The sequence below is a fragment of the Ornithodoros turicata genome, chromosome 1 (genome assembly GCF_037126465.1).
Source record: "Ornithodoros turicata isolate Travis chromosome 1, ASM3712646v1, whole genome shotgun sequence".
Taxonomy (NCBI): Eukaryota; Metazoa; Arthropoda; class Arachnida; order Ixodida; family Argasidae; genus Ornithodoros; species Ornithodoros turicata.
This window is the reverse complement of record NC_088201.1, coordinates 13,471,011-13,497,352: the sequence shown is the minus strand read 5'-3', so window position 1 is coordinate 13,497,352 and position 26,342 is coordinate 13,471,011. Positions and strand designations below refer to the sequence as shown.

General features: G+C 46.8%; 1 protein-coding gene across 7 annotated transcripts in view; it reads left to right on the top strand.

Annotated features, from left to right (window-relative positions):
• The window catches only part of LOC135377519 (nucleolysin TIAR-like), a 231,867-nt gene extending 208,537 nt beyond the window's left edge, over positions 1-23,330 (top strand). For 3 of the 7 annotated variants that reach the window (XM_064609989.1, XM_064609995.1, XM_064609994.1), the window contains 6 exons: positions 11,359-11,434; positions 15,513-15,621; positions 15,691-15,949; positions 17,594-17,735; positions 20,011-20,147; positions 20,212-23,330. In XM_064609989.1, coding sequence (XP_064466059.1) covers positions 11,359-11,434; positions 15,513-15,621; positions 15,691-15,949; positions 17,594-17,735; positions 20,011-20,147; positions 20,212-20,365 — 877 coding nt within the window. In that variant the 3' untranslated portion in view covers positions 20,366-23,330. The remainder of the gene's footprint in view (positions 1-11,358; positions 11,435-15,512; positions 15,622-15,690; positions 15,950-17,593; positions 17,736-20,010; positions 20,148-20,211) is intronic. The other 4 variants (XM_064609993.1, XM_064609996.1, XM_064609992.1 and 1 more) reach the window with 4 other exon arrangements.
• Positions 23,331-26,342: the final 3,012 nt, after the last annotated feature.

The window sequence follows — 26,342 nt, the reverse complement described above, 5'->3', positions numbered from 1 at the left end:
CGGTTGTTGGGTGGTTTGTTTTCGCGTGACGGCAAATACACTGAATGACGTCATACTCTAGATACCGCTCATTTGTTACTCTTCTGTGCCCATGCATGCGGTGCCTTGTTGAACCGCGCCAAATTGATGACAAACATGTCCCATACGCCGCCGTTCGAACACGGAAGGTGTCCGGACTGGCGTGCGAGGTGTCGTCGGATTCTAACATTGATTGACTGTTGCCACGGCGTCCTACGGAAAACAGAGGTGCGAGCCGCTTTTATAGTTGAGGCAAACGAACCTCCAGTTTATCTGCGCTGCCAATACAGGGAACTACGTCGCGGAAGTGTTTAATGGCATCTACGCACGCACTTCACTCGTTGGAACCTGGCCATTGAGATTTGCTTTGAGCGGTAGTGAAGTTCCCTGGTTAGAAGTCCGCGTACTTGGACACAAGTGCTTCTGTTGAGTGACTGATAATTTTTTTCCCGTGCAATATAATGTGCAGTGCTAGCTCGTCACGGAAGAGAAAAGCAGCCGATAGTCGCAGCGGTTTCAGTATTTTGCCTGAAACTGGTTGCACCGATCTGGAGAACACTGTAGCGACCAGCGCTTCAACGAAATCTAAACAAACAAAAGTTTTTCCGAGCCGAGGCCAAAAGGGCTGAATTTTCTGGTGGCAAATGGGCCAAGGTACGACATGTATTTCTGTATTAAAAAAAAAAAAAAAAAACAGGTGGTGGCAGAATTGTAGGCGGTGCTTCTCGGCTGAATGACCCTGAACAGTCGTGTGTCGGAAAAGACGCGATCTCTAATATTTCCTATGGGAAAGACAAACCTGGAAATCCAGGCATCGATGAAGGCGTGAGCCACCAGTTCGGTCGAGCTATCCGCGCAAGTTGCTTGTACCGCACTTGCGGCCGCAGGACGATGACAGCGAACCCACCAGGTAATGGTAGAACTGCTGGAAGCGCGCGTGTGGCATTGGAAAGCGCTGAGCAACAAGGTGTGTACTCCGGCAGGATGATTGCAATTTTGCGTTGTGGCCAGTTGAAACAGAAAGGTGTGCACCCAAGCAGCAAAATTTACTGAAAGTCGGGTGCAATAGGGGTGGACGGGTAGGTGGAAGGCCTTGAACAGACTCGTGAAACTAAAGAACATTGATAAGACACATACCGTCCACCCCTATTGCACTCGACTTTCAGTACACTGTGCTGCTTGGGCAGTTATCTTTGACAAAACACGAACGTCCACGAAATTCTCACAAAATTTGAGTCCACGAAATTCTCACGTTTGGCCAAGTGTGCATGGTTGAGCAAATCTTGGTGGGTGGTAGCGATCTTGTGAGCCAGAAGACGTGTGTCGTCTTGATCAACACGATGTCTAAAAAAAATGATTCCAGTTGTACGATTAACTATTCGGACACGAAGCCAAACATCTTCTCGGGACAATTCTCGTGCTTCACTGGTACTGCTGGGGCCGCAAGGCGATCGGCAAAGTGCTGTCCGCGTAACACTGCTCCCATGAACCGTTGGTTGGTCTGTGCCGCGTGCCGTATCTTTCAGGAGTTTTCTACGTGAGTTCGGATGTGTTCTCTTGCATCTTGTACCCATGCACAGCCGTTCCAATTGGGCATCCTCCTTGCGCAACTTTGTGAAGAGGCGATATTCCCTTAGGAACGCGGCAAAGAAGACTTTCCAGCTTAGCATCAGATGCACGCTCTGTTTATTTTTAAATGTTGTACATGGTGAACGATTTTGGCGCATGACATGAAAGCTTCATCAGCGAGTCCCAGCGAAAAAGTGCAGCGGCGTGGATTACCGGAGCCCCCAGAGGAAAACTAAGAAGGATGGATCTCTGTTGACCTTCGACTGTCGCAGTGCATCTCTGATGCGCCTTCAGGGAACCGGAGCACGAAAACGTTCCTGATCCAGCAGGTCATCTTGAGGGCTGTGTGTTTGTCCCAGCGTCTCTGTTCTTGCGCTTGTTGTTCTTGCTGCATGGAAATCACTTAGACGAATCATCCGAGATCCCTCTAAGCACCGAATGGAGAGCCCTATCCTGTATTTCCCCCGCGACACGATCAGTGTTTAATCGCGCCGGTCCCTTTAGCCTTCAAGTATTCATCGCCATGTAGCTTTAATGTCTTCCGCATGCGGATCAAGTTGTTTCTGAGGTGGTTGAGCTGCTTAGCTACTATCGCACGAGTCCGAGAGAGTGCCATCGGCGGCGGCGCCATTCGCTGCAGTGTCTCCGGGCGATTACTGCTATGAAACACGTCAAGCATACGTTCGGCCTCGCGGGTGCAGCTTCGTATTCTTTTTCTCAGTTCGCCATTCGAAACTGCTCTACTCATGCACAGTTTTCATCTCGTTCGGATTCGGTAATTTGGAACGCAGTGAAGAATGATCATTACGCTTTTTGCGACGACGAAGACGACTCAGTTTCCTTTCTTCTTCTTCGCTTTTTTTTTTTTTTGCATCGTTTTTGTGTCGTGTGTGCGTGTATGCGTGAAAGGCCGTTTGGGTCTCCCAGCACCCAGCTAAGCGAAATGCATCTAATACACCATGTTTGATTGATTCAGAGAGCTCTGAATTCATGAATCATACAACGGCCACCGTCTTAGGCCGGCAAATGATCTAAGCAGGCGCTTAATTAACGTGTTAACAAAGGAATAAAGATTGTTATTATACGAGTTTTTTATTATTATTATTCTTATTCTTCGCTAGATTTAAAAAAAAATGTGACAGCAGCATAGGTGCCGTTCTTGAAAATGGGTTATAGGGCGAGGCAGACATTCTCTCGATGAGTGACTAATTACCTAAAATTCACTAGCTCTGTAATTAGGGCCATTTGGGCAAAAGTGAGACAGCAGAACCTCGTTGAAAGCGATTATATTTGTTGAAAATGCTGAAACGAGCACCTGCGTTGGCATATCCACCGTCGAATTTTGCTATACAAGTGAGCCGAAACCGCGCGCACCAGGAGCGTAGGGAGGACAGCGCTCGTTCCACGTGAAAGGGCCGCGTGTTTTGGAGTAGGTGCTGACCTGCTGAGCAGATCAACCACTTTACGGCCCAGACAAGCCGCCGACGGCGAAGGTCTATCATCCCTGCGCTCCTGATATGTGTGCCTTTTTTGGTTTAGGCTTATTTGGATAGCAAAACTCGGCGATATTTCTGCGTACGTTCTGTTTTCGGCAGTTTTTCTTTTTTAATAGAATGGCTTTCAACAAGGATTGTCTCCCATTGTGTTGTCCCACTTTTGCTCGAAAGCACCTAATTACAGACTTAACGAATTTTGGATGATGCATATAGTAGTTACATAGTCTATTCGAGAGGCCGTATAACCCACCGAGAGGCATGGCCGTATAACCCACCGGCAAAGCGGATCTATGCTGCTTCCGTCGCTTTTTTATAAACAAATATGTGACGAATAAAAAAAAAAACGGTTTTAACCCAGCCAAACACATTTGTGTCAAATATCTTCACTTATCACTAAGCCAAAGCTATTGTTCCTGCAAACCCTGAGTTTAACCCAACAAGATGCGTTTGTGTCAAATACGAGGGGTGTTCAAGTCAAACCGGGACTTTTCATTTTTCGCAAAAGTAAAATGAACTTACAGGCGAGAAATTAGTTTTATTTTTCAACGTAATCTCCAGCTGCACTAATGCACTTGTCCCAGCGTTTGACGAGGGCTTGGATGCCAGCAGCGTAGAAATCCTTACCGACGCGTAGCAGCCATGATCGGACCGCATTCTTGACCTCGTCGTCGCAGCTGAAGTGGCGGCCCCCAAGGAACGCCTTCAGTGACCCGAAGAGATGGAAATCGCTGGGGGTGAGGTCTGGACTGTAAGGGGGATGTGGCAGCAACTCCTAGCCAAGTTCCTGTAAGGTGCGTGTCGTGAGATGCGCGGTATGCGCGCGTGCGTTGTCCTGTAGGAGGAGGACTCCTTTGGTGATGAGGCCCGGCCGCTTTTGCTGCAGCGCCTTATGCACATGAGAACCTGGCAGTAATATGCACTATTGATGGTGGTACCACTGGGCAGATAATCAACATGAACAACGCCAGCCTTCTCCCAGAAAACCGTGGCCATGACCTTACCCGCAGACGGGATGCTTCGGAACTTCTTGGGAGCTGGCGAGCCCGGATGCTTCCACTGTCTTAATGCGCGTTTAGACTCAGGAGTAAAATGGTGCACCCACGTTTCATCGCACGTGATGATCCGATCAAAGAACGGCTGTCCTTCAGTGTCGAAACGGTACCTTAGCTCTTGGGAGATTTCCAGTCTTCTCTGCCTGTCAAACAGGGAGAACTGCCTCGGGACCCAACGGGCACTAACTTTACGAAACTTGAGGTGTTCATGAATGATAGTGTTCAACGTTCCCACAGAAAGGTCCGTCTTTCGAGCCAGTTCGAGACATGTTATCCGTCGGTCCTTGAGGATCAGGCGCTCCACATGTTGGATGTTCTCAGGAACTGTGACGCTGGGCTCTGAGCCGCCCCGGCCGGGACCGTCCTGCACTGATGCACGGCCGTCTCGGAACCGTTTGCACCACTCAAACGCTTTGCTGCGGCTACGTGTATCGTGGCCATACTGAGCCTGAAGTCTTCTGTGAATTTCAGATTACTTTACGCATTCACTCACGAGAAACTTCATGACAATTCGCTGTTCGATGTGCGCGCTCACCCTAGTTGTCGGCCATCTTGTCCAGCACGTGTCTTTTGCACAAACTTTGGACCACCACGTGGTGAACGCGGAGGCCTGTCGCGTGTGAAAATGGCGAAAAAAAAGTAGCGCGAGCCCTTTGTACACTCAGGAGACAGAAAGTCCCGGTTTGACTTGAACACCCCTCGTATGTTCACTTATCTGATCACTATGCGGAAGACCAGCGGCATGGCCGAGCGGGTCAAGGCGTGCCGCTCGTTGATGGTAGCCAAGGTCGTGCTGAAGACTGGTAGGTGGTGGGTTCGAATCCTACCACCAGCTGTGCTGTCTGAGGTTTTCCCTGGGTTTTCCGAAGACTTTCCAGACGAATGTTGGCACAGTTCCCCCTGAAGTCTGCCCAGGACGCATCATACCCCCCTGTCCCCCCACTCCTGTCTCCACGTCTGTAGACCGCTCATAGCGACAGTTGCTTCGCAACGCTAACAGAAAACGACAACAACGAAAAAAAAAGAAAAAAAAACTGCGGAAGCTATGTAACCTGTAAAGTAACCTGTATCCTGTAAAGCGTGCTTTGCCTGCACGGCTCACCTGTCGTGGGTGAAGCCAACTTGAATATTTTGTTCCGTTGCGACGAATCTTTGAATTGTAGCTAGGAATCGTTGTCTACATTGTAGTCAAACTTACTGCAAGAATTATTTGCCCGTGGGTCATCTGAGACTCAACTATTTTTACACAATAGGAACAGTTGGGCGGGCACATTCCCCCTGTCAAACAAGGAGAGCTTCCGGAACATACTATCCGTTATTGTATGAACCTCGAAAACATTCTTGGCAGTCTTGTTTCACGACGTTGAGTCGTGATCGAGCAACTCCGAAACCAGCGAATTTTATGGCTACTGATAGCGAGGCGCGCACCTGCCAAAGGCTGGCCGGCCCGGTTGCCGTTCTCCTGCTATCTTTGTTCATTTCCAGTTTTCCTTCGTGATAGCAAAAGCGCGATGCTCCAGGGAGTATTGCCTTGACGGCAGCAATTTTTCCAATAAATTCGTGGACTGATTCTCGCGAGCTATTGAGTAGACTCGCAGCGCTGCTCTCTGATGCTCCCGAGATCGCGGCCCCAGGCCCTGGCGTGTGTGCCGAACTGATCTTTTTCCTCGCACTAAAAGACGCCTACAATAGCATTTATTGCGCGGCGTTTTAATGGATTTTGCAGGAACTTCCGTTATCGTTCAGCTAGCGTTCCTGCAAGTTCAACCTCAGAGAAATTTTAGTTGAACAATACGTCCGGAGTAACCGGCAAATTTATTATCTTTCGTTTATCATGCACGAACGCAAGTGGTATAGCAAACGTGAGTTGGAGTTGTGAGCTTTTAATCCACACCTTACATGAGTTAATGGAAATGTTCTGTTGTACTTGCAGAGTCTCATCCAAATTTTCTTTTCTGTGATGGCACTTGAGAAAATGTAAGACGATAAAAATGTCATCTCATGACATTTATGTCGGGCATCAAAACTAGGGTCATCCGAAAACCGATCAATTGGGTGGAACCCATGAGTGACGCCTATATTCTTGAAAGCAGAAATGAATGCAATACAGTTGCCGTTCTGACTCTCTTCCGACGGTTTCCATCTGAGTGCATTGTTGCTACATGAGGCGAAATGGGGGAAAAGGCTGCTTTTCTTTTCCCTCCCTTCTGTAAGGACTTTTTCCATTAGTCGTTTTACCGGTCTACTCCTGCGGCCTTATCTTTCGTGGACAGGACTGCCCTTTGGGTTTCCTTACAGGCATTGAACGTGGAGAACAGGTCACTTCCTCTCAAGAAGGAAACTGACAACACTGTTCCACTGCGGTATAATTTGCCGGTTTTGTTCCTAGTCTACAGACGGCTGCATCAGTGACGTAACACTTACGCAGTCCCTCATCAAACGCTAAAGAGCTACAGTGCAGCATTCTTAGTAAACCACCATCCCTATATCGTGGAGTCGCCTCTTAGCTCATACCCTGATGAATTAAACGTAGATGTGCCGGTTGTCAGCTAGGCAGATGAAGACAATGACGAAAACGACGGTGTAGTGATATCGTGTAACATACCTTTCAATCATTTCCAGGAATTTTGCAGCTTTCCGTTGTGAATGGAGTCTTCCGACGTTAAGCACTGTTGTATCACAGTTTAGAAAAGCTGAGTGTTTGATATTTGCGTTCGAGTGGACTCCCCTCGAAATAAAGTGCCATCAGCTACGCGACGAAGGAACTACCACGCGCTTGTTGGTTCCCTCTTTGTCGTGACTATTTTTCCCGTTGCGTGGCTGACCGGACTCGTTTCACTTGGGGGCCAGGGTGGTTAATTGAGCGTACGCACTTTGCCCGCTGCTGTTGGCAGGGGACTTTCTCGGATTCCATTATGGCCGACTTGGTATTTCCTTCCTTGGACTGGCTGGTCATATATTTCACCTGATCAGGGCTGTGGGTGAAGCATTGTCCAGGAGATGAATCGCTCTTTTTGGAAGTCCGGGCAGCGAAGAATCGCCTCTCGAAAACTCGTTCGAGGGTCGTGTGAAAGAGGCGTTACTGTCCTCACTTGATGGACAGCTTTTGCGCACGTCGGGAACTAACCCTGGAGAGGTGCTGTGCGGAGAGGCGTCACGCACGCATCATGATAAAGAGAGGAAGCCGTCGTTTGCTGATAGTTAGGATAATAATGGGGGGTCGTAATGCGAGAAACGAGGCCACCGCTCGGATCGAACACGGGGCGCTTGATGAAAATATGGTAATGTGGCCATGCCATGGTGGAAGAAGAGCGCATCTGCTGATTACCTTTGAGAATTGGCCCTCTTTTGAATGCATTTCCCTGCTAGGCAAAATTGTAAAGCGGAGTGTTAGCGTTTGAACATTATTAACCCAGAGACGGGATGCCCGCTTGTGATAGCTGGCCGACATGTGATCTCAAAATTGAGCGTCTCATGCAAAGCAATGAGTGTGCGATATGCAGTTGAATTCCTTATCTTAGGCAAGAGTCTCCAGGGTATCCCTTGTGAATAAACGCCCTTAAAATAAGAAGAGCCGTCCGCAGTTAATTCGTTATTTAGCGCCTTTTTTGTGTGTTTCGGGCCTGCACACATATTTCCCTAGGGAGTGGGGAAGACCAGACGGCTCACCGCTGGGTGGAGCCGATGAAAATATGCGCCACTGTATTCCATACTTCATCTGATGCCTGAGCACCGCTTGTCCATAAGAAAGAGCGTAACTCAGCTGTGCGAAATTGCGTAGCCCTTGAAAAGCGAAACCGATAAAGCTATCAAGTTTACGACCTCAAACACGGTAATTGGCTTTCGTTAAGGTTGATGGAATGTGTTCGATCCCAATTTCGGCGCGACAAACCTGCAGTTATGTGCTTTATTTCATTGAAGCGTAGTATTTCGATGAACGTCATCGTGATGGCGGGGAATATGTCCCATCAGAGCACTGTTTTTTTGGAGCGAGGCTCGAATGCGTATCTGCGTACTCACACCCCAGTTTCGCTCTTTTTCGGAACCATTAAAAAATATCTAGCATTTTATTGCCTCTGGAAGAGAAATCTTGATGCGGGTCTTCCAGCGTGGCCTGGTGGTGGTTCACCCGTGCAAACCTATCTTAGTTGCCTTTTCATCGGAGCTTCTATTTTCGGCCATTAACGTCGAACAAAGCGCCCACCCCTCGGAGCCACCCCTCCAAGAATGGCGTCTGTGTTCTATAGCCTTTCTTCTTCCCCATTCACAAAGAACTGTCTCATAAACGGTAGAGAAGAAAAGTTTGATATATAAATATATTCTGGCACGCCATCATTGTTGAAGTTATTACGGTGCTTCTTTCTGGCCCTTTTTCCGAAGGCAAAAGTGCTGCGATCCTCCCCCACTGCTTGCAAGCGATACTATTGTTGTGTGGCCAGCGTTTGTGGAATACAATTTTCCACTACCGGACAGGTCATTGGTAGCGTTCTTTGGTTAGTTTCAGTTGGCCCAAAAGATGTCGTGGTGTGGGTAGCAGGGTAACGGAATAAATATGGTTTCATGAGGGGGGGGCGTTGTTTCACCTCCCGAGAGAGTAGAGTTTCACTACCTCTGTAGAACACTTTCCGGTTCCACCGCCAATTGGACCTGCCTCAGTGGATCAGTTGGTAGTGTGTCCGCCTACTGATCTCAAGGTTTCGGGTTCGAACCCGGTCGTGAACGCCAACTACTTGGTGGCAGGGTGCAAGTTGCATTTACACGCCGTCTTCTGCGAAGGGACGTTAAGTGCCTGGTTCACACTGCATTTTTTCTCCGTTACGGTACGGATCCAATGCGGAGGCGGTTGTCGTATACAACACGCGTGTTCAGACACCTGCGTTCTTCATACAGAAAACGCTTGTGTTTGACCAATGACGCCTCCATTCCACAGACAGCCATGAACGGGCAACAGTGATGTGGTCGGCGAAACTTTGAGTTGTATTGAAGCGCATCCTGTGGCATACAGAGTAATTAGATCTTCTTGTTTCGCCAACGCGCTTTCAACGGTGGCAGCCATGTTGGAAAAGCAACGGCGACAGCAGAGCCGTGATACGCTTGCACGGTACGCCTTCCCTCATTCGTCGGCTGCATAGGTAACCGGTACCGCATGGAGTTCGGTTAATGCCTGGTTCACACTGTTGCACTTTCACGCGTTACGGGTGCGGCACGGCACGGTTATCATGGCAACGAAGTACGGCAAACCGAATAGCACACGCACCGCAAGCGTTGGGCTCGACCGAACTCCATGTGGTACGGATTATCTCCGGTTACGCAGATCACCAATGAGCGAAGGCGCACTGCAGAGCGGAGATAGATAGATAGATAGATAGACAGACAGACGTAGAAAGAGTGGATGCATGATTGGTCAAACACAGGTGTCTTCCGTATCAAGAACGCGTGTGTCTGAACAGCGTGTCGTACGACAACTGTTCGATCTGTACCGTACCCGCAACGGCAGTGTGAACCAGGCATGAGCTCAACTCTGCCGCGCCGCATCCGTAACGCATGAAAATGCAACAGTGTGAACCAGGCAAAATACGGTGTGACGTGTGCTGATCTTTCGGCGCACGTTAAAGAACCCTCAGGCGGGCAAAATTAATCCACGGACCGACCATGATCATAGCTGTCTCGTGACGTAAAGCCCCGAATTATTAAAGGTACTGTAAAGCAGCACCGATCAAATGTCATTTAGTGTGGCTATTCGACAGTCCAAGCCACCAGGACAAAAACTGTGCAAGTTTCATTCGAATCGACAGTGCAATTAATTAGAAAATTACAATTAAAGATTACGGGCAACACTGTACTAGGTATTCGAAATGAATCCGTACTTCTGACACATACGGCGGCAACCACATTGCATGCGTATGACACTGGGCCCGGCATAACAATCCACCATAAAATCCGCCCCTGCAATCCACACAACAATCCACATCTGAGGATAAACGGATAAGCGAATTGAAATGAAATGCTGAGCCGTTGAAAAAAAAATTGTCAGACGTTCAAGAAGGGACTTGTTTGTTCACAGAGGTTCACAGAGAGAGTTTGTTCGTTCGAAAGGGGCCGCGAACAAAAGGAGCGCGCAGGCGCAGCAGAGAAGTACGGAGAGCCCCCATCGAAGAGCGACCAGCACTGGGTTACTTCGCAAAAACAGGGGTTAACAGGTTAAACTGTTAACAGGGGTTTCAGAATGCATAGGTAAACAGGAAAACTAATAATATGGTTACTAAAATAACAAAGTTCCGATGTCATATTGTGTAATACCAATTTTCAGTGTTGCCCGCTGTACAGGGGGTTGTTTGACACCAGGCGTCGCACCGCTCCACTATGCCGCATCTTTCATGGCAAATTAAAAATATTTATAGCGCGTTGTCGGTCGTGTGGTTATGCATATGGTATTTAGAAGCAACAAAATCTCTAGACATATCACCGGCATATCATGCTTGTCTACTGCTTTACAGTACCTTTAAATACCACCGCCAATGGTATACTGAATGTGGCAGAATTGCCTCGTCCTGCAAGATGCGTTGTTTTAACGTAGCCCTGAGTATTTTCATCAAACTTTTAAATAGGTGATAAGCAAGAGGTGCACATTCAACCATTCTATGCTACAATGCATAAGGAATGCACAGGAACTCGCAAAAAAATAGAACGAACGTACAGCTTGGGACAAAAGTTTGCGGGGCACGGCACTGGCGCATTTCTTCATGGGGGCGGCCCCCTGCTAGATATCAGGAAGAGTTTGAATAAGAAACGGGTGACCGGCTGTTCTGTCCATCTCTCAGTATGTGTGTCCGCTCCTGTTCGCTGCTAGGGTGGCGCTCCAATGGAGAAATGCGACACCCCTGTGTTCGGTAAACCTTTGTCCAAAGCTGTACGCACGCTGGAGCGCGTCTACAAAATCAATTTTATGAAATGGGCACACAGGGACGTGCCGCTAACCAATGGTAACCACGACGGGCATATAAAATTACCATGTTGGCACAGAACCGCTTTTATTGGCTGTAACTTTCACCGAATTAGGATCCGTCACCCCTGATTGGGCACTTGAGTGTCATTTTGCAGAAGGTAATGCTGTAACACAAGGAGGAAATGCCGGACGCAACCTTTTAGATTGGGTGTTCACTCTTCCTATAGCTGGCACATGAAGCGCGCTGAACCTAACTCACCGTATTTTTTCCTTGCAGAGATTGCAGAGTGGTCCGCGACCCACAAACGCTCAAGTCGAAAGGCTACGGCTTCGTGTCCTTTGTCAAGAAAGCGGTACGTGTCATAGAGCGTAGCTGAGGTCCCACACCTCCGCTTGTGCGTTATGGTCATGGTAAAAAACATTTTAGTACTCTAAAACTTTTCTTACTTTTTTGGCGCAGCGTAGCACGAGTGTTTTCTCAAACTTCCCTCGCTTTATTTATCTTTTTTTTTTTTCTACGCATTTCGTTTTACATTCGGTTGCCTCCTGCCTAAACTTCGGTGCTATAATGTATAAACCATATTTCGATGGCTACGTGCGTTAGTAATTTACGCAAATCATCTTGGCCACGTCAGCGCTCGAAAATTTTGCATTCACCGTCGCGATTTGCGTAAAAATCTGTCCGATGATAGTTTGGAAAATTTTTGCATACTGAAGTACGCGTTATTTAGCACGTGCAGTTTGCCCATCCAAGTTTTGCTGTCACGTGCCTAACATTTGGAGTGTGTCGTGGCCGTTAAAGAAATAAGCCGCGGTTTTATCCCGAGTACAATTCTCTTATCTACATTATGTACCCTTTCGCCTAGCGTACTACCGTATATTCCACTCGTGGGACGCTGTGGCCATTTTTTAAACACAACAGAGCTCTAGCGACTGTTGGTAAGGCAGATCGCCGGGGCTCCATTAACCGACCACGCCATAACAAACTGAGCTTGTGACTACGGGTTCGCGTTCGTCGAAAAGGCACTTCCTTGTTTGCGTTCACTAGGGCTTAGCCCCCTATCTGTTTAGCGCCTAGTGCAATCGGGAGACGGGAATTGGGATTGACAGGTGGCCTATCTGTCGCTTTGTTTCGTAGCGGGAGTTCACAGACATATTTGCGACAGACGGGTCTCCTGTCCGATTCAGTTTCAGTGTACTGCGGAGGGCACCACAGCGAGATGGTGTCGAGCAGCGCGTCCGTGAGGTGAGCTCGTTACGATGCCCCGTCACGCCAGCTTGGAAAGCGTCCACCCAGTGATGGCTGCGGCTTAAGTGGGCCCGACACGCAGCTATAATAAACTTCATTGTTGAGCCGCTGCGGCGCGAAGCTTACAGCCTCATCACAGTCCTTTTGTATAACCATGTTTATACGGGAGATGTTGCTTATGTCTGCATGCGGCGCATTTTTTCGTTGTGATAGAGTGCGAAAAACAAAAAAAAAAGCATCAAATGTTCATGTGCATTCATTCCATTAGTCAGGTCCCCCAAGGTCGCCATTTTCCCATGTATTTGTTCCTATCCCGATGCGTGCAATGCCGGAGGCCGCCCTTAGATACCCCATTGTTACCAGACGTTGGCTTGCGTGGATTGTAGCGCGCTAAAGATCCAGTTGAAGCACAATCCAAGCCAGCCCAAGTCACCGAAGGAGAAATGGACGACTGCAGCGCCTGCGGCGCCTGGTACGACAGGTACGCTATGTGATGCACGCAGCCGTGCATTAGATCCTTCCGATCGCTCAACACGTTTAAAAACGGGACCAAAAAGTGAAACACGACAGAGAAAGTTGTTATACGCGTTTTATTTGGACATATAAAGACTAGATTCATTCGCAGAAACAACAAAAACATTTTGCCGCTAAACTTAGCGCGCTGATGTGATCCGGAACGGCAACAGTGGGGTATCTAGTGGCGGCCTTCTTCGTTGCACGCTTTTCCGAGGTGAGTTTGGGGGACCTGCCATTAGTAGCACTGTCTACGATGACACTAAGGGCTCTCCCTCAGAGTCAGTCATTCTAAAAAAAAGCCGCAGCTTGTACTGAAACGCGCGACTTCAATGTAGCCGTATAGGTGTTGCGAGTGATTTTGTTATGCGCACGGCTTCGATGAGACGCGGGGTTTTTATCCGGTGAAATGAAAAACAAGAACCAGCAGTAGGCCTTGTCAGTCCCCCGAAATGAAATGGTAGCTGCCTTGTCTGCACATAAGCACGGGCTGAAAAGAAAGGTGCGTTAGTGTACTTTCCTGTTCTGCTATTAGCGGGAAATTTGCGATGATTCCCCGTGGCCCCGGCCCATTACCGAACGTGTTGGCCAGGTATCCGGGTAGCGACGCCCGGATGTCTTTGCAGCCGCAGGAAAGCGTGTTTGTGTAAAAGTTTTCCCCCTAGCCACGTTAGCCGTTTCACTTTTCGTTCGCATTTTACTGTCTTCCTTTTTCTTCGGGCAGAAAGGCATGGCCGCATTCCGAACGGCTTTTTCGCCGCCCTCCACAAATGGCATTCCACCGCAGGAATGACACGGTCGTGACGAAAATTGTGTTTCCTCTCGCTCAGGTACGCGGAGGCTGGGCTAATGCGTTTCGGGCTGCGAGATTTGCGGAAGTGCCATAATAGAGAGGGCATCCGGAATGTACCGCATTTGCGCGGCTGCCCGTGTTGCTATCCACAGGCTGCCTGGAAATCTCGTTAGGCGCGCTGCTCGAGGATCATCGTGTATCCACACCAGACTTGTTGTGGCTCATATTTCCGTGATTACGTTTATCGTGCAGCGCACTTTGAACTTGGGCGCCTTTGTTTCTGTGTGGAAGCTGTTAAGCTGAAACGCAGCCATTTAACGCACAGTGGCCGTCGTTTTTGATCGGCATTCTCTCGATGGCGATGAATGGCTGCTGTAGGAGCCGCGTGTCACTCGCAGCGGATCTCCTATCAAAGGAGCGAGTGATCGCTTCCTTTTTCCGGCCCCTATCGTTTGGCCCGAATCCTTCTCCAATTTGAAACAGCCTCGCTCGTCCTCGAATGACGGTCAGCTTTTGGAACCGCCGCCCCTCGCTGCGATTGCCGCTCCATTTTTACTGCCGCTAGCTTTTCTGATGGTCTCCAACTTGAGAGTGGCTGTCAACTGGAGATGAGTTTTCGCAATCTACCTATGGCCAAGTACGAGACGGCTCACTTCTCGGCCCGTTCCGCCCCTCGCTGACAGTTCGTTGGCCTCCAAATATGATTTGGTACTCTTTTATTTTTCCCTTTTTTTTTTTTTTTTTTTTTTTTTTTTTCAAAGGTTATAGAAATTTTGCAAAGTGGATTCTTGCATGTCAAAATCTAATCAACGCTCGTCCCATGTGCATTAACTCTCGAAGGAAGATTTGTTCCTTTTCTTCCGAGAAAGTCGCGCGAATTAATTCCCGGTTGTGCGGACTTGTTTTCCACGCGCGAATTACCGTGTCGTGCCCCAGTTCCTGGATATCACCATAATCTTGCTTTAACACCTGCGTGCGATTGAGCCCCTAATTAGCCAATTTCCGTCTGTTTGGCTTGTTTTCGATGCGCTTTGCTCCGCGTGCCATTCGCTTCCTGGCGACGGGAGCAATAGATTAGCAGTCGTGGATTCTTCCTTCTTTTTTTTTTTTTTTTTTTTAGAGCGGCCTCGCATTCCGTCAGAGTGAAATTGGTTTCTGCGACAAAAAGGCACTTTTCTCCTTGCACAATTACAATCTTGTTTGGCACGTGCTCCGTAAAGTTGCTCTGTTTGTAACGGATTACATCGTCTCTCTCTCTCTCTCTCTCTCTCTCTCTCTCTCTCTCTCTCTCTCTCTCTCTCTCTCTCTCTAGCATCTACACTAAGACCTAATCTGGTGCCTCGCGTTTATTTGACGTTTGCGCAAACGTTGAGTTTTACTGCATTGGGCTCTGAAGAAGGGGCTGGTTCAACTGCCGCGCGAACAGAATGCATTGTTGCCGATCTCGTCTGTAAATGACGTGTGATGAGAGAAAAATCTCGGCCGGAATATTTTGGACATTGATGACGCTTTTACAAAGACAATTAAAATGTGTTTACCTCGGAAGCGGCGATAGGAATTATGTTCGGATATTACTGATAAATGATGTCTTTGGTTGACGATAGTTTCACTCTTCCATTATTGGAAGTCGTCCATATTGATGCTGAAGGAAGCGAAGCCAGTACAGTAGCAGAAATTGATTCGATTATTTCGGCAATCTACCCTAAAGGGAAACTATCTATAGCGAGCACAACAAATCCAAGTGAAAATGGGTAACGAATATCGCGTCGGGTTGCAAAAACAATTCGTTACCGGTCCCACTGAACTGAGTGAGCTAAAAAAAAAAATGAACGGTTTACGATAACGCTGACGTATATACATGTCACTTCTGTCGCAGGACGCTGAAAATGCAATATCCACTATGAATGGCCAATGGCTTGGCAGCAGAGCCATCAGGACTAATTGGGCTACGCGCAAACCACCGGCTAACCGGACTCAGAACGAAGGTAGGCTTCAGTACACGCTGGATGGGGGCATCGTTCAGTCTTTATAGATCAGTTTTCCTTTGCTCGCAGTTGATGTTTCTGCAAACACGAAGCCGCTGACATTTGATGACGTCTACAATCAGTCAAGCCCTACCAACTGCACAGTGTACTGTGGTGGCATCACTCAAGGTTTGACAGGTAATGCTAATTTGCTCGGCGTTCTGCTGTTTACAATTGCGCTACATTGCCCATTGTCTTTTCCAGAGGAATTAATGCAGAAGACCTTTAATTCATTCGGTGCCATCCAAGAAATACGAGTTTTCAAAGACAAGGGATATGCATTTGTAAGGTACGTACTTGTTTGTGGTCTACTTGTATCCAGTCAGAAAAGTCGTTGAGGAAAACGATCCCGACTGAGGAGAGCATAAAGTTATATTCGTATCTACGTGTAGAGGTGCTTGAATCACACGTGTCGGTTGTACTCCATATTCAATATCGTTCGCATACGTAACCACTTCTGAAAGCTCACGTGTCCGCTGCGCGCTTTGGGCGGCAAATATGGAGCTTCTCTCCCGAGCGTATCAGCGATGATGCTGCGAACTGATTTCGTGACTCTCGAGTAATGATGTTCGTGCTATCCATCACAGGAATCGTTATATGCAACGTATACCGTACGCTATTGCCTTTGCGTACGTAAGGAATAACGTGGTGGCAATAACTCTGCGCAATGCGCGAAGCTCTCTATGTAATGCGCGCGCGCAGAACCACCAACGCTATCTCCTGCGTACGCGAAGGCGATAGCATACGATGCACTAAAACTCAGTAATGAAGCCACACATTTCCTCCGTTGTTCCTTGCGTCAGCGTGATCAGCATTGGACTTGCGATCGTTGTACACGTATTAGGCAGTTTTACAAACCGTTGGTAAGGTTATCGTGCCTATCGGAACCAATCGCAGTCGTGTGACTCGGGATCTTATACACTGATTGGTTCCTGTTGATGCGGTTCGACACAAGCCGCGTTATCAACGGTTTGCTAAAACTCTCTATTATCACGTAATCTGCCGCCGACACACTCACCATTTTCCACTTGTCTGTTTGCACGCGAACACTCCGTAGTGATGGTCTTAACCACCGACCAGTGCTCCTTGGTCTACGGTATTGTCGCCATGTCAGTGATGATCTGTAGTTTCCGTTTGAAAGTCAGTGGCTCCCAAATGTAATGTCTAGCAACTTGAGAGCTCGGAGGATAGTGAGTTTTAGTATATCGTACGCTGGGGGTCGCCTTTGCGTACGTAAGCCTAGTAGTTCTGCGCAATGCCCTGTTTAAGTCTTGCGCGTGCGCAGAACCACCAACGCTATCCCTTACGTACGCAAAGACGATAGCGTACATTATACTAAAACTCACTAGTATATCGTTCGCTATCGCCTTTGTGGGGTCCTCTCAGAGAACCGCTTTTCGATACAGCTACCGAATCTTCATGGTGCAATACGTGTTTTCGGCCAAGGTCACTGCGCTTGTCAGGTGCGACGCGCGCGCGCGCCTTCGGAAGAAGAAAGGGTTGTCGGGCTTGCGAGCGTCTCGTCGAGCCGCTGGGCTTGTACACACGGAACTGGCCTGGGTGTCCCCAGGGCCGGCGTCTACTTTTCGCCACCGGGGGGAGGGGGGACAAGTGGGAAATTTACGCCCCCCTCCCTGTGTTCTTGGTTTTTCTTGTCTCTCCTCTGTAGCCCTAAGGCCGCCGCTCCTTGCCCGAAATGTGTCTTTTTGCCGCCCCTTCAGGTGAGCTTGGGAGGGGGGGGGGGGGGGGAAGACGCTGGCACTGGGTGCCCCTCCAAGATAGTTAGTGATTTCAAGTGATTATTGCCGCTAAATTTTTATGATGTGCCAGTATAATCGTCGGAATTATCCCCCACAGCCGTTGTTGTTATAAAAGGAACTTAGCAAGTCTGAGCATATATTCGACCCCTTTTAATGAAAGCTTTCCCCTTTAGATTTGCAACCAAAGAAGCTGCAACACATGCAATAGTGGCAACCCACAATTCTGACATAAATGGACAGACTGTGAAATGCTCCTGGGGAAAGGAGGCAGGGGACCCTAACAACCAGCAGCAGCCCCAAGTAAGTTCGGACAAGGTGAAAAAGCAACAACTTTTTTATCCTTTATATTACTAACCACAAGTTCCCCTGGACAGTGTTGCTGCATGCCCAGACCGTAGGGGATCATATTTGTTGTGTAGCATTTGTACACTAACCATCTGTATGTCTTTGTGTGTGTTGTCCATATTGGCATCTGTCATGCGTAAGGAACGAAACATGGACATCGTAACTGGAAAGTGGCCAAGCTGTCACCCTCTTCCCCAGAAATAGCAGGTTACATGTGTGCATCTATAGAGGTGACAAGCAGCAATGGCATTGTATTGGGCCCACTTCTCCTATTTCCGGGATATTAATATTTTCTGGAAAACTTAAAACTTCTCCAGTGTCCTTGAAATGTCTTCACGCCACTGGAACTGTACTTGGTCTGTAAGAAGTGGCAGTACATATTGCATGCACTATGTTTGAATGTTAAGTAGGGGTCCACAAGTTCTCAAAATTACAAGTTTGTGCAGTTCCTGTGCATGACACGAACAATCAGTGCAGACATGCACATAAGAACACAAAAAAATTCGGGCTGGAGATGATGCCACAGAAAACGTCGTGCTGTGAAACCAGAAGCTACATTTAGGCCAAAAAACTTGCCAACCAATCCGTCCATCTCGAAAGAAACCAAAAAGTCCCGGGATGTTATCAAGTAATTGTCATCCAATAAGCATCACTCTTGTTCATTGCTGAATAATCCTGCTGCAGATGATCCTAAAACAAAGTAGCAATTACAGTCTGTCACATTTGCCATACACTCCAGTACTTCACCCAGCGAGAAACAGCACCCATTGGGTACAAACATCTGGTAGCTGTCTTATGGGACTCCTGCGGCGCATGAGTTCTGTATTATAGGTGAACCTTTTATGATACTCACACATGTGCAGGACAGCCTCAAGATACCAATTGGCAAACACTGTAGGTCTGCTGCTTTTGTTGATGCCAATTTAATTTTTGCAGTGCTTTTGCTCTTTGGGGTTTTGTCTCTACTTTTTGCATGTAAGATGTAACTGTGGAACTATTGAAGGCGCTCTGAAAATATTATTTGCAACCATTTCATATGGTATAGGGTAAAAACTGTGTATGATCTACATGCCGTATCAATATGCTTTATCTCATTCTTTGTGTTTATGCCGCATAAGAAGTTGGGAAAACTACGGAAAGAAGTGGGTGAAAGGCCTTGCATCGCATCCTCCAGTATACAAATCTCCGTATCACCACTGCACATGAGAATGCATGCGAGAGGCGGAGACGATGGGCATTGCCATTTGGCTGCGTTTTTCACATCATGATGCACTGTTGGCCAATGCAGGGAAATTATACATGTGCTTTATTGCTGTTGGATTCTGTATATAGGTTTTTGAGTGTGACAGATGTGCACAGTTGTAATGCTTTTATAACATTTGCGTAAAGACACAATTGCAAAGAACACCTCTTCAGGGAACCATTACGCCTACTGTCTAGCAATCCTGGTACATCAGTCAGATATCAAGAGTCATGGCAGCAGAAGAGCCATAGATCCAAACAAGCATAGGCACAGTAGAAGTTTCAATGCGTTTTTCGGCTGCAATGTTGTGACTTAAGTGTGCACTACTTGAAAAAATATCTGGAGTGGTACAGTAAGTTCCTTTTACATGTATTTCTTGTACATCTGTCTTCCGTCAAGCATCATTCACGTCCCCATTTCACGCTGCAATCACCCTGCAACGTACTATGTATTTTTGATCAAATACGAACACGATCAAGCTAAAGCGAACAGGAAAGTAACGTGCTGTAGTGCATTTTTTGACTGCAATGTTATGACATAAGTGTGCACTAGTACTTGAAAAAATACCTGGAGTGGTACAGTAAGTTCCTTTTACACGCATTTCTTGTACATCTATCTTCCCTCGAGCATCGCTGGCATCCTTATTTTACCCTGTAACGTGCTATGTAGTTTTGATCAAATATGAACATGATCAAGCTAAAGAGAACAGCAAAGATCAAGATCATGATCAACAGCGTGATCAAGAGAACAGCAAAGTTTTAATGAGAAAATGGCTAGGAAGCAAGCGAGCTGGTGAAGATGATGCATGATGTAAAACCCCCCGAGACTAGGGAACACGAAGTCTCTTCGTGTTTGTGTCTGTCCCTTCGTGTTCCCTAGTCTCGGGGGTTTTACATCATGCAAAGTTTAAATGTCAAGCTCAATAGCTTCCTATTGAACAGATACGCCGTGCTATTCATGGTGGGATGCTAATGGCAATTTTTGTTCTCCGCTTGTACTCAGAACTTGGCTGCCCAGTACTCGTACCCCTACCAGCAGATGGGCTATTGGTATCCGCAAGCAGGCTACCCTCAAGTACAGGGACAGTTCATGCAGGGAGTTCAGTACCCTTACGGACAATACTATGGACAAGGATTTGGGTAAGTGTTTACCTCGTGTGAATGTGAATGAGAGGGAATGACGTTGCGTCGCGTTTCTCCTCTGTTCCAGGAGCGTGGGCATGCAGATGGCGTGGCAGGGCATTCCAGGCCAGCCCCAGATGGCTGCTGCCGCTGCTGCCCAAACCCCAATGGGGCAAGGCTTGCAGCAGCCAGGCATGATTGGTGCCTACCCTATGCAACAGTACCAAGCTCAGTAAGCGGGAAGGAAAGGATGACAGCAGGCGACGGTCATTATCTATATACATTTTGCAAGTATATGTTCCAAGGGATGATACAAGACTGCTGAACTGTACCCTTTGGGGGTAACCGTATTGTGACCTCTTGTTTGCTTCCCACACTTTCTTTCTCTTGCCAGCTTGGTTTCTCAGATTTGTCTCCTTGATAGCCTCGGAATTGTTGGTAGAAAAAGGTTCAGCCAATCTCTCACTTAAGCAACCCTGTTCCTCTCACAGCTATCACCTTGTGGTGACTTCCATCGAGTGTTTGTTGCAATGAACAGCGGTTGGCCCGTGTAATGCCACTGGGCGAGCTGTCAGGACTTTCACAGAATCACCATTGAAAAAAAAAAAAAAAAGATATTTGAGCTGGTTAGTGGTCAACTGTACACATATTCTCCCATTTTTCCTGTAGTTGCTTAGCAATGGTCAGTGTGTAACTGGTAGAAAGAGATATATGCTCAAGTGGAGCCACACTGACAGAAGCTGTACTGGAGCAATGTTGGATGAATGTTTTGTTTAATACTTCTTGGGTTCCAATGCTGTCCTGTTATGTATGTGTCAGGTGTGTTCTGTTTTGTGTCCAAACTGGAGAAGAAAGAAGTATGTTCACTGTAGAGAGGCAGGGTGACAGTTGCTCTTGAATGTGGTGCTCAAGGCAGAAGTAAATGTTGGTACTTCTACATCAGCCAGGCAAATACATAAATTATTGTTAGCTTGTTTATCATTGAATTGCTCAGGTTAAGATGCTAGGATGAGGTCATGAGCGCATTATACCTCCAAGACATCGAAACCCCTCTTGCAAAGCGCACCTTTTCTTCTTCATTTTGCAAGCAAGCTGAACCCCTGGACAGTGCCACATACTTTTGGTGGAAGTATGACAGAGCATTTGTTGTCATTGTAGGAAGGTGTATGTGCTCGAAGATGTACCAATGAAGGAAGACAAACATTATCTAAATTAATATTGGTGCCACCTCCAAGGGTTGTCAAACTTTCTTTGCATTTGTGGATTACACTCTCTTAAGAGCCAAGTGAAAAGAGTAGGTGTGCATAAGTCATTTGCATGCCCACACTTTTTCACTTTTTCTGAAGCATCATCCTCCATCTTCTCCAACATGGACCCTAACCAGCTGTTTTATGTTGCATATGGAAATTGTAAAGACGCTCTGAAAGATGGGCTTTATGTTGTCTGTAGATGCTTGGCAATTTGACAGTCATTGCTACTTCATGTCATGACACACTTTGAAATTGTTAAATTTTGTTTAAATTTTTACATCATTGCGCATGTTGCAATACTGTTGGCATAAATTATTGTATACACCCCAAAACAACTTAGCATCGTGCATGTGCAGTGTTTCATGGCTGTTTTCTTACTACCAGTTAAATTGGAATACAATAATCAAGCCCATCTTACAACATAGCAGTCATTAAGATATTTAGTTCTTTTCCTAACAAACTTGACTGTGGATCCCTAATGGTGCCATGGGGTGCCCCTAAATGAGGATGAAAGGACAAAGATTGTGCATTTTGCTGCTAGACTGTTAAGTGTTGTTTTGCAGTTTATTAAAGACGTGGCTGCGAGGAATCCCTTCTTGCTGCTGAATTGATGAATTGAGCACGTGAAAACAGTGTGAGTGTTTGGTTTCCAGATCCGGAAATAAGTTGATGTGGAATAAAAGCCCTGCAAACCAGCTGTACTGTAATTTCTGTTGGGTGACACATTTCCCCGCAATAGTTTTCATTGTTTGCAGTGTTGTGGTGGTGGACCACTGGGTTTGATGCTGTATTCCCATCCTAACATAACACTTCACTCAAGGTAGGCTGTGGCTTAGAGATCTTTAGATGTAGTAGTATGCTGTCAGCTCTATGGAGATGAGTAAAACATAGGCTTGAGTAAGCCATACTGTAGCTTGGTTAGCTGATGCATAACAGATCATTAATCATTTTGTATGAAAGTGATTCTAGTTGTCATGTGCAGCATTTTCAATGAAATTGTTGCAAGTGCTCTGCTCTCTCTTGCCTGTAGTCAAATCAGAATCAACCATGGATATCTAGCTATTAGAGAAAGCAGTTTGTGTGTGTTTGGGGGGATGAATGGTGTGTTACACCAAAAGTCGACATAAATGGCACCCACAAATCACATGCTCTTAGCTGTATATTTAAATACCTATATATACACACAGACATACAGAGAACTGCTGTTTCATTTTGATGGTCGTCTATTTTTCATACGCGACTTGTATACACGTTGGGTGCTTTGTTTTAGTAACATTTTACCAAACGGACTGAAGAACGTGTAAATACAATGCAGTATAATTTCCAGCTGACACCCCTGTGAAACGCAGTGTGAAAGAAGTTTTTACTGTTGACTAAACCAGTAAACAAAATGCAATCCCCGAGGGACGGCAAACTTTTTTTCCCAAGTGTTTGGTGGAACAAAAACTTGAGAGGAGGGCACTTTTCTACCTTGGGAAGTTTTTGCTACAACTGTTTTGGTCAAGACCAAACAAGCTGTGTGTTGGACTGGTGGAGTAGTGCTGCCACCACAAAGTGTTTGGAATTCAGTTGTTTGTATGTGTAAACCTGTCATAACGTGCTTAGACAGACTGTTGGTGCGCCTTAGGATATTGTTGAGTATATATTCATGTATATATATAACAGAAAAACATGGCAGCGGAAGACGAACCCTGGTCCCAAACCCCATCCACCTTATGTATACATATAACCAAGTCCGTAGTCACACAAGTTATAGTCTGCTTGTAACAAATGCTGAACTTTTCCTAGTGAGTAGTGTCATTGAACGGGCTATTCAAGGAGCATAGCTGCAGAGCCTATCAAGAAATAACCTGCGATCTGGGGTGAGAAAACAGGTGTGTTGATGTTCAATGCCAAAATCCTTCATGTGTCCCCCAGCTCGAATAAATCCCTGGCTGTTTGATGATTTGGATATGTAGTTATGTAGATTGCGACTGCGCTATGAAAAAGAGGAAGAAAAATAAAAGATGATAAATTTGTAAAAATCATGGCTCTCTCATTCTACGAGTGTCTGATCCGACGCATTCATTTAGTTTTATTTAAGTGCACAAGCTGCCTTACGGCATTAGTCAGAGCCGTAAGTTTCATGGCGTTGTTCACAGAGGCCATCAGACCACTTAACCTTCATGTCGTCATTAGTTATTACCACGTTATTTTAGGGCATACACCGAAATACGCTAAGCTATTCCAATTGCCCTAGCATCTATATGGTCTTGCGAGCGGAAAATATGCGTGACAGTACAGTGTGTGTATCTAGGCTTGTAGATAGAGCGTGATGACTGGACTGCTAGGGCGTGAATACGTGGCCTTCGTGCTCGGTTCCAACAGAGGTTTTGGTATATTCCGGCTCTCCTCAATTGTGGTTTTCAAGCTAAGGGGTATTACAACGACTGATCTTCATGCGAGGTAGCGCGACTTCGTTCCCCGCTACGTTTTACATATTTATTGTAACCCAAGGGCCCTTACGGTCATGTGAGCTATAAAAGTATTCGGATACTTGTCACAATAACTTGCTGAGGTGGTATCCTACCAGCTCCCGTGGCATAGTGATTAGGGTGATCGCTTTCCACGCCGAGACTAGACTGGGAGGTGACATGGGTTCGTATCCTGTCACCGGCTGTGTTGTCTGAGGTTTTCCGAAGACTTTTCAGACAAATGTCGGCACAGTTCCTGCTGAAGTCTGCCCAGGACGCATACTAACCCCCCCCCCCTGTCTCCCACTCCCTCCTGCTGTCCTCGTCTATACGCCTCTCATAGCCACAGTTGCTTCGCGGCGCTAACACTGAATTTTTTTAAAAAATGAGGTGGTATCCAGAGAATGGGTCTTCTTCGTGCGCACTCCTCAAACATGAATCGAGTCGCGAGCCGCGTTGGACCACATCATGGTGGGCCGCGCAGAAAAGAAATGGCCATAATTACATGTACACAAAAAACACGAGCGGTGTGGTTATTGTGTAGCCGGACGGTAACGATTCGAGCAAAATACGTTGTTCACAAACTACGGCATGGCTGGGACTTGGTGTTCGTGTCGTCCATGTTTGTAGCTTGCACAATGTTCAGGAGCGCTAAAATTGTTAGCACACTGTTTACTGTCTATAGTTTTAACTTCGAAATAGAAACAACAGGCTGATTTTATTAACACAGGAGGCTTGCGGATTTGCTACTTAAATATGACTACTCGAAACTTGAAAGGTACACAACTGTCCGGTCCTCGTACATAACTGTTCAGTCTCTCCTTTCTCCTTATCTACGTCTCTCGGTTCCTTTCTAATTTCCCGCAGACTACATCCGGAGGGGCTGCTGCTGCTGCTTTTATTGTTGCTGCGACCGTAATTTGCTGTTGAGGTTCACGAGTCACATGAAGTGCTCTCGTAGTATGCGCTGCCTAACACGGACTAACAGCACTATGTCAGGCAGGGGCAAAAACAATGCCTGAAAATCTGGTTTCGTTCCTAATTCTTCGTTTTAAGAGAGTAAGTTCCGTCCGTCCGGTGTTCAACGGCCCTCGAGCCGCAGAAAAGCAGATTGCGGGTCATTGACCAGTCTTTGGAGCAGATAGCATATCTGCATACGATATAAATATTCCGTTAGTTGTAAGCAGGCCGTGGCGTCAACTTCGTGTCTTCCCTGTGTTGCTACATTCAACAATATGAGGGCCTCGTCTTTGACATCCCTGGTCTATAGGGTAAGGTCTGGGCCTACTGATGAGCACTAAGTAAGGTCGAGTAGCTGTAGATCTTCCGTGGCTCCGTTTTCGTTCCTAGTACTAAAGAAATGATGGTCAGCAGTTGTAGCATCTATGTTCCTGTTAGTAACGTTGCTGCAGGGTAATAACTGTTGCCGTTTTGTTTCATCTTTCCGCTAACTGAACGGCTGTCCCTGTGGCTCACCTGCACTCGAAAGTGAAAAGGGTACGTTTGTCAGGAGGAGATGAAGTTATGAGGAACCTTTAAAAGAAACCCTTTGGGGCGTGTTCCGCCTTTCAGCAGTTGAACGCGCATTGAAAAATCAAAATGGTGCCGCTTGCTCTGATTAGAGTCGCTAGATATGACATCCCAAACAGGCTTGGACACAGGTAGAGCTCAAGGACAGGTCCCACTTTTGCCACTGGCTGTTCCACCTTGTATAGACACTTGAAACGTGCCGTCGTTTAAACCGTGAGTCGGCTACATTGATTCTGTTTTTCCCGGCACGCACAATGCACCTGACGAAGGATGTCCCAAGCTGTAAGTACTTCTGAGCCTTGATGTATCCAAGAGCACGTCAAATGTGCCGCGAAGGCTGAAACCCTCGGAAATACTTTTCGAAAGCGTGGTTTATCTTGCGTGGATATCTTTTAATGAATGTTCATTAATAGGAAAGCAGGGAAACAACAAATACTACATGTGGAAGAGTGGTAATAAAAAAGAGAACGGAACAGTATCAACTACTCGCACTATTTTGTGGTTGAAATGTACCGGAGTAATTCGAGTGAAAATCGCAAATGTGTGAATAAATATCGAAGCCTTCACAATGCGGCTTGATAGCGCAGTGCGGTGCTCTCTGAAGTACGCAGGTGCTAGAGCACCCAGTAGCATCACTGGAGCAGAAGTGACCGACGCTCTTCAGATGAGCGCAGGCTACATAACTAACAAAAATGTATAGCGTACGCGTTCTCTCTATTTCTTTCTTTTTTCTTTTTTTTAAGGCTGAGGATCTGAGCATTGTTTCCCGTTCTGTTATCTCGCTTTTGCCCGAAATTCCCTAATTAAAGAGTTACTTAATGGATTTCAGGTAATTAGTCATCTTGTAGTTACATACTCTCTTCCAGAGGATGGCCATAGAACTCAACTGGAAAACCGACATCTATGCTGCTCACATAGCTTTTTTATAAAAATACCGTAAAGGCTAAAAAAAAACACCCTGTATACTTTTAGAGATATTT